Below are 7,742 nucleotides of genomic sequence, written 5' to 3'. Positions count from 1 at the left end.
TTTGTATTTTTAGTAGAGACAGGGTTTCACCGTGTTGCATGCTGGCCAGGCTGGTCTTGAACTCCTGACCTCAGGTGATCCACCTGCCCCGGCCTCCCAAAGTGCTGAGATTACAGGTGTGAGCCATACTGCCTGGCCGAGTTAAGGATCTTGCAGTAGAGAGATTATCCTGGATTGTCTGGGTGGGCCCAGTCCATTGGGTGAGTCCTTTGAAGGTGGAGACCTTTCCCTGCTGGCCAGAGAGAGGCAGCCTTGCTGGTTTTGGAGATGGAAAGAGGTACCACTAGTCAAGGATTGCAAGCAGCCTCTGGAAGAGGGATTCCAGCACTCCAGCCACAGACCAGTAGTGGTCCATGGCCTGTTGGGAACCAGGGCGCACAGCAGGTTAGGGGCAGGCAAGCCAGCGAAACTTCATCTGTATTTAGATCCAGTCCCCATGGCTGGTGTTACCACCTGAGCGCCACCTCCTGTCATATCAGCGGTGGGCATTAGATTCTCATAGGAGCACAAACCCTATTGTGAACTGCACACGCGAGGGATGTAGGTTGCACACTCCTTAAGAGAATCTGATGCCTGATGATCTGTCACTTTCTCCCATCACCCCTAGATAGGACCGTCTAGTTGCAGGAAAACAAGCTCAGGCTCCCACTGAGTCTATGATGGTGAGTTGTAGAATTAATTATATATTACAATGTAATAATAATAGAAATAAAATGCACAGTAAATGCAATGCGCTTGAATCATCCTGAAACCATTCCCTACCCCCATCCGTGGAAAAATTGCCTTCTGTGAAACCGGTCTCTGGTGCCAAAAAGGTTGGGGACCGCTTCTGGAAAAGCTGGAAAAGGCAAGGAAACGGATGCTTCACCGGAGCCTCTGGAAGGAACCAGCACTGTGGGCCTAGTTTACAGACTGTAGGATAATAAATTTGTGTTGCTTCAAGCCACTAAATTTTTGGTAATTTGTTTACGGCAGCAATGGGAAAACTAAGGCCTGCGTTATTCCTATTTTATGAAGAAGCAGATAGCAGAGCTGGGAAACCCCTGGCCTGCTGCGTGCAGCGCCCAGCCTTTCCCCTAGGCCCTCAGGACCAGCAAGGGCGGGACACCTACTTGGCGCTGGCGCGCGGCCCCTTTAAGAGCACAGGCCGCGCCAGGTGGCGTCCGCGGTTCCCTGGAGACCAGAGCCGGCTCTGGGACGCGGAGAGCCCTGCAACACCTCGCTGGAGCCCGGCGAGGCCTCTGGGCTCCTGGAGCGAGGTGGGCGCCCCAGGCCGCGGTCATGCGTAGCCGGGACAGCGGTGGCGACCGGGTCCTGCTCCTTCCCGGCCGGCCGGACTGACGCGGCCTCCCAGGACCCGAGCACGTGCGTGATGGGCGAGGAGGGCCTAGGCCGGGCCGACCAGTGCAGGGAGCCCGTTCTTCCCGCCTCACCGTAGACAGGGGAGAGAGATGGCCTCTCCTTAAGCCCAGGAGAACAGAGGAAACATTAGGAAACACGCACTGAGAAACGAAATTGGCTTGATTTGTAGTTCACTTATTTGTAGGTCACTGACAGAGGACCGTAAACCTCGTAGTAAAGGCCCCTCTAAATTTAGAGGTGAGAGCAGCTTGGGCTAGGTGACCCAGGGGCGGCTTCGCTGAGACAGTTGTCGGGCGTGTGAAGGAGCAAGGTAGTGTTTGAAGGAAGAGAGAAAGCTTGGCCGGGCGCAGTGGCTCAGGCCTGTAATCCCAGCACTTTGGGAGGCCGAGACGGGCGGATCACGAGGTCAGGAGATCGAGACCATCCTGGCTAATACGGTGAAATCCCTTCTCTACTAAAAAATACAAAAACCTAGCCGGGCGAGGTGGCGGGCGCCTGTAGTCCCAGCTACTCGGGAGGCTGAGGCAGGAGAATGGCGTAAACCCGGGAGACCGAGCTTGCAGTGAGCTGAGATCCGGCCACTGCACTCCAGCCTGGGTGACAGAGCAAGACTCTGTCTCAAAAAAAAAAAGGAAAGCTCGTAGTAAAGGCCCCTCTAAATTTAGAGGTGAGAGCAGCTTGGGCTAGGTGACCCAACTGCAGCTTCACTGAGACAGTGGTCGGGGGTGTGAAGGAGCAAGGTAGTGTTTGAAGGAAGAGAGAAAGCTTGGCTGGGCCCGGTGGCTCAGGCCTGTAATCCCAGCACTTTTGGGAGGCCGAGGCGGGAGGATCACCTGAGGTTAGGAGTTCGAGATTAGCCTGGCCAACATGGTGAAACCCCGTCTCTACTGAAAATACAAAAATTAGCCGGGAGTGGTGGCGGGCGCCTGTAATCCCAGCTACTTGGGAGGCTAAGGCAGGAGAATAACTTGAACCTGGGAGGCGGAGGTGGCAGTGAGCCGAGATTGCACCACTGCACTCCAGCCGGGGGACAGAGCGAGACCCTGTCTCCGTAAATAAATAATGGAGGAAGAGAGAAGGCTGGAGGTGGGTTCAGCTGGAGGCTGGGGTGGCCAGAGGATGGCATCCAGGAAGAAGAGGGCAAGAAGGGCTCACTGCAGCCGTCGGGCCTATGAAAAGGGATGAGACCTGGCCTTCACCACATGGCTCACCTATGCATCCTGCCTGATGGACCAGGGTGCTTTCGGTGGGGCCAGATTAGGAAAGTCGTGAACTATGGCTTTGAAACCCTGCACCACAGCTCATATGCCAGACAAGCAAAGATATGCGCTGGAAACGGAGCTCGAGCAACGACGCACTGGAAATACAGCTCAAGCAACGATGCGCTGGACACGCCACTCCAGCACACGGTTCCTTGCTTGTCTCGCATATGAGAGGCGCTCAATCGATGGCAGTGCTAGAGGGAGTAGGAATCCAATGATTTCAAGTTTGAAAACAGGAAAGGGACGAGATAATCACTCAATTTATTGACTTTACTCTGTACCCTGTACTTAGGGATTTTTCTGTGTGTCATCGATTTAATTCTTATGATACAAGGTACTGTTATTTCTATTTGTGAGGCAGAGGAGATTAAGCAACTTGCTTTAGAACACAGCACTTGACCGAGCTCAGTGGCTCATGCCTGCAATCCTAGCACTTTGGGAGGAGAAGGTGGGAAGATTGCTTGAGGCCAGGAGTTCGAAATCAGCCTGGGCAAAACGTAGCAAGACCCCCATCTCAAAAAAAAAAAAAAAAAAAGAAAGAAAAGAAAACCGGTGGGTTACAAGCTCACGCTTGTAATCCAAGCACTTTGGGAGGTCAAGGTGGGCAGATCACAAGGTCGGGAGTTTGAGACCAGCCTGACCAACGCAGTGAAACCCCATCTCTACTAAAAATAAAATTAGCTGAGTGTCGGGGCAGGCGCCTGTAATCCCAGCTACACAGGAGGCTGAAGCAGGAGAATCACTTGAACCCAGGAGGCGGAGGTTGCAGTGAGCTGAGATCTTGCCACTGCACTCCAGCCTGGATGACAGGGCTAGACTCTGTCTGGGAAAAAAACAAAAAACAAAAAAAAAAAACCCACACACAGAAGTGGGCCAGGCGCCCACGCCCAGTGGCTTACGCCTGTAATCCCAGCACTTTGGGAGGCTGAGGCGGGCGGATCACCAAGTCAGGAAATTGAGAACATCCTGGCTAACACGGTGAAACCCTGTCTCTACTAAAAGTACAAAAAAAATTAGCCGGGCGTGGTGACGGGTGCCTGTAGTCCCAGCTACTCAGGAGGCTGAGGCAGGAGAATGGCGTGAACCCAGGAGGCAGAGGTTGCAGTGAGCCGAGATAGCGATACTGCACTCCAGCCTGCGCAAAAAACCACAGAACTGGTAATGGACAGTGCAGGACCCTGAATCCAGCTCTTGCACACTTTACAATGCTGACCTATAAGGAGGGGCTTTTTTTTTTTTTTTTTTTTTTTGAGACAGAGTCTCACTCTGTTGCCCAGGCTGGAGTGCAGTGGCATGATCTCGGCTCACTGCAACCTCCACCTCCTAGGTTCAAGAGATTCTCCTGCCTCAGCCTCCTGAGTAGCTGGGATTACAGGCATGTGCCACCATGCCTGGCTAATTTTTTTGTATTTTTAGTAGAGATGGGGTTTCAGCGTGTTAGCCAGGGTGGTCTTGATCTCCTGACATCGTGATCTGCCCACCTCGGCCTCCCAAAGTGCTGGGATTACAGGCATGAGCTACCACCCGGCGGGAGAGGGGCTTTTAAAGTGTGAATTGGCTGCATGCAAGACCTGAGAGGTTAAGTAGCCTTTTTCATGTGTAGGGATACCTTTCAAGAAACCATGCTAGACAATGGTTCCAACTTAAATAATTTTTAGGGCCAGGTGCAGTGGCTCACACCTATAATCCCAGCACTTTGGGTGGCTGAGACAGGTGGATTGCTTGAGCTCAGGAGTTCCAGACCAGCTGGGGCAACATAGCAAGACCCTGTCTCTACAAAAAATTAGCCAGGTGTGGTGATGCATGCCTGTGGTCCCAGCTACTTGGGAGGCTGAGGTGGAAGGATTGCCTGAGCATGGGAGATTGAGGCTGCAGTGAGCCGTGATTGTGTCACTGTGCTCCAACCTGGGTGACAGAGTGAGACTCTGTCTCAAAAATAAAAAAAGTTTGGGGCCAGGCGCGGTGGCTCAAGCCTGTAATCCCAGCACTTTGGGAGGCCGAGACGGGCGGATCACGAGGTCAGCAGATCGACACCATCCTGGCTAACACGGTGAAACCCCGTCTCTACTAAAAAAATACAAAAAACTAGCTGGGCGAGGTGGCGGGCGCCTGTAGTCCCAGCTACTCGGGAGGCTGAGGCAGGAGAATGGTGTAAACCCGGGAGGCGGAGCTTGCAGTGAACTGAGATCCGGCCACTGCACTCCAGCCTGGGCGACATAGCGAGACTCTGTCTCAAAAAAAAAAAAAAAAAAAAGTTTGGGAACAACCAATGCAGTGTTGAGGTTGTATATTTATAAACTGATGGTGCTTGAAACTTGTAATTATTATGATTTTTGAGACAGAGTCTTGCTCTGTTAGACTGGAGTGCAGTGGTGTGATCTCCCGACCTCCCAGGCTCAAGCAGTCCTCCCACCTGAGCCTCCCGAGTAGCTGGGACTACAGGCATGTGCCACCACGCCTGGCTAATTTATTTTTATTTTTTTACAGAAGGGGCGTCTCACTACGTTGCCTAGGCTGATCTCGACCTCCTGGACTCATGATCCTCCCGCCTCGGCCTCCCCCAAGTGCTGAGATTGCAGGTGTGAGCCGCCACACCCGGCCCTGATAACTAATTTTTCAGACTTTGGCAGGGGAATGATAATGACATTGTGTTGTAAAACTAAAATTTTAACTACAAATGAAAACCCCAAGTGTTTGGAGATGTAATTTTTATTTTTCAGATAAAACTCATCAGTGCTTTGAAACGAGCAGCTCTGAACCAAAGGAATCATTTGATTCAAGTAACCATTGGATCTTCCCAAGGCAATGGTGAAAGAAAAGAAAAAAACAGACAAAAGAGGGAACAAGTCGGCCCGCTCTCCCTCATCTCTCTCTGATAATCTAGACTTTTCCAAACAAGATGGCAACACCACTAGGCAAGAGATGTCCCCAGCTGGCGTCCCGTTGCTGGGAATGCAGCTTAACGAAGCGAAACCCAAAAAAGACCCCCGAAACGTTCAGCAGAATGAAGATGCCACCCAATACGAAGAGTCCATTCTGACCAAACTCATCATGGAGAGGTGATTTTAATGGGGGTGCCATAGGGTATCACACTGCCAGTCAGGCAGTGTATTTTATTTTATTTTGAGACGGAGTTTCACTGTGTCGTTCAGGCTGGAATGAAGTGGTGCGATCATGGCTCACTGCAACCTCCGCCTCCCGTGTTCAAGCAATTCTCCTGCCTCAGCCTCCTGAGTAGCTGAGATTACAGACGCCCAGCATCACACCCAGCTAATTTTTGTACTTTTAGTAGAGACGGGGTTTTACCATGTTGGCCAGGCTGGTCTCGAACTCCTGACTTCAGGTAAGCCACCTGCCTCAGCCTCCCAAACTGCTGGGATTACAGACATAATCTGTGCCTGGCCTGAAGGTAATTTTATGTATTTAAAAAAATTATTGGGCTGGGCACGGTGGCTCAAGCCTGTAATCCCAGCACTTTGGGAGGCCGAGATGGGCGGATCACGAGGTCAGGAGATCGAGACCATCCTGGCTAACACGGTGAAACCCCGTCTCTACTAAAAAATACAAAAAAATTAGCTGGGTATGTTGGCGGGCACCTGTAGTCCCAGCTACTCGGGAGATTGAGGCAGGAGAATGGCGTAAATCCGGGAGGCAGAGCTTGCAGTGAGCTGAGATCCAGCCACTGCACTCCAGCCTGGGTGACAGAGCGAGACTCCGTCTCAAAAAAAAAAAAAAAATTATTGTATTTTGGATTTAGGGGTTTACATGTGCAGGTTACAAGGGCATGTTGTGTGATGCTAAGATTTGGGCTTCTAGTAAGCGCATCACTCAAGTGGCAAATGTAGAGCCCCATGGCATATATATAGAGAGAGAGTTTATTGTGGTGAAACATATATAACAAAATGTACTATCTTAATGATTTTAAGTGTGCAATTCAATGGCATTAAGTACATTCACAGTATTGTACAACCATCTATTAAATAGTAACTCCAGGCCAGGTCCAGTGGTTCAAGCCTGTAATCCAAGCACTTTGGGAGGCTGAGGTGGGTGGATCACTTGAGGTCAGGAGTTTGAGACCAGCCTGGCCAACATGGTGAAACCCCCTCTCTACTGAAAACACAATAATTAGCTGGGCATGGTGACATGCGCCTGTCATCCCAGCTACTCAGGAGACTGAGGCGGGAGAATCACTTGAACGCGGGAGAATCACTTGAACCCGGGAGGCGGAGTTTGCAGTGAGCCGAGATCACGCCACTGTACTCCAGCCTGAATGACAGAGTGAAACTCCGTCTCGAAATAAAACCCGAAAAAAAACAAAACAAAACAAAACACAAAACCCCAAACTCTTTCATTCCTCATCCCACCTTGAAACCCCTGGTGACCTATTCCACTTTCTAGCTGTGTGTGTGTGTGTGTGTGTGTGTGTGTGTGTGTGTGTATATTTTCGACTTCATTCTTCCCATTACGTAGTTATATATTTTAACCCACTGTCACCTGGGTGTATTCACATTGTTCATTACCTTGAATTCCCTTTATTTCTCTGTAGCTATGAAGGGGAGAAGGTTCGTGGGCTGTACGAGGGAAAAGGCTTCGCAGTCTTTCAAGGCGGTTGTACCTATCGTGTGAGTTGCGCGTTTGAGAACCTGCAGGAGGGGGAGGAAGGTGTGGGGTGATGGTCAGAGATTTGCAAATCTTCAGTAAAATCCACTGACGCTTCAAAAGAAATTGGAAGCTCTTCATGCTGATTTTATTCTGAACCCTGATTACAATGCTCAGTATAATACAAGTTATTTTAGATTTGTTTCTTTTCCTGATTATTTTATTTTTTCTTGAGACAGGGTCTCACTGTCATCCAAGCTGGAGTGCAGTGGCACAGTCATAGCTCATTGTGGCCTTGACCTCCTGGAGTCAAAGGATCCTCCCTCCTCAGCCTCTTGAATAGCTGAGACTACAGGCGTGCACTACCACGCCTGGCTAATTAAATTTTTTTTTCTTGGTAGAGACAAGGACTTGCTGTGTTGCCAGGGCTGGTCTTGAACTCCTGGGCACAAGTGATCCTCCTGCCTCAGACTCCTAAAGTGCTGGGATTGCACGTGTGAGCCCCCACACCCAGTTGAG

The 7,742-nt window shown here is 50.6% G+C and overlaps 1 protein-coding gene across 1 annotated transcript in view; it reads left to right on the top strand.

Annotated features, from left to right (window-relative positions):
- The first annotated feature begins 1,243 nt into the window (after positions 1 to 1,243).
- The window catches only part of LOC135969945 (radial spoke head 10 homolog B-like), a 40,418-nt gene continuing 33,919 nt past the window's right edge, over positions 1,244 to 7,742 (top strand). Inside the window, 4 exon segments of the mRNA XM_074036517.1 lie at positions 1,244 to 1,365; positions 5,112 to 5,203; positions 5,345 to 5,683; positions 7,171 to 7,246. Of these exon segments, the coding sequence (XP_073892618.1) occupies positions 5,430 to 5,683; positions 7,171 to 7,246 (330 nt within the window). The 5' untranslated portion in view covers positions 1,244 to 1,365; positions 5,112 to 5,203; positions 5,345 to 5,429.

The sequence above is a fragment of the Macaca fascicularis genome, chromosome 3 (assembly GCF_037993035.2).
Source record: "Macaca fascicularis isolate 582-1 chromosome 3, T2T-MFA8v1.1".
In the NCBI taxonomy this organism is placed as follows: domain Eukaryota; kingdom Metazoa; phylum Chordata; class Mammalia; order Primates; family Cercopithecidae; genus Macaca; species Macaca fascicularis.
The sequence above is the reverse complement of the archived record's forward strand: the minus strand, read 5'-3'. Positions and strand labels throughout refer to the sequence as shown.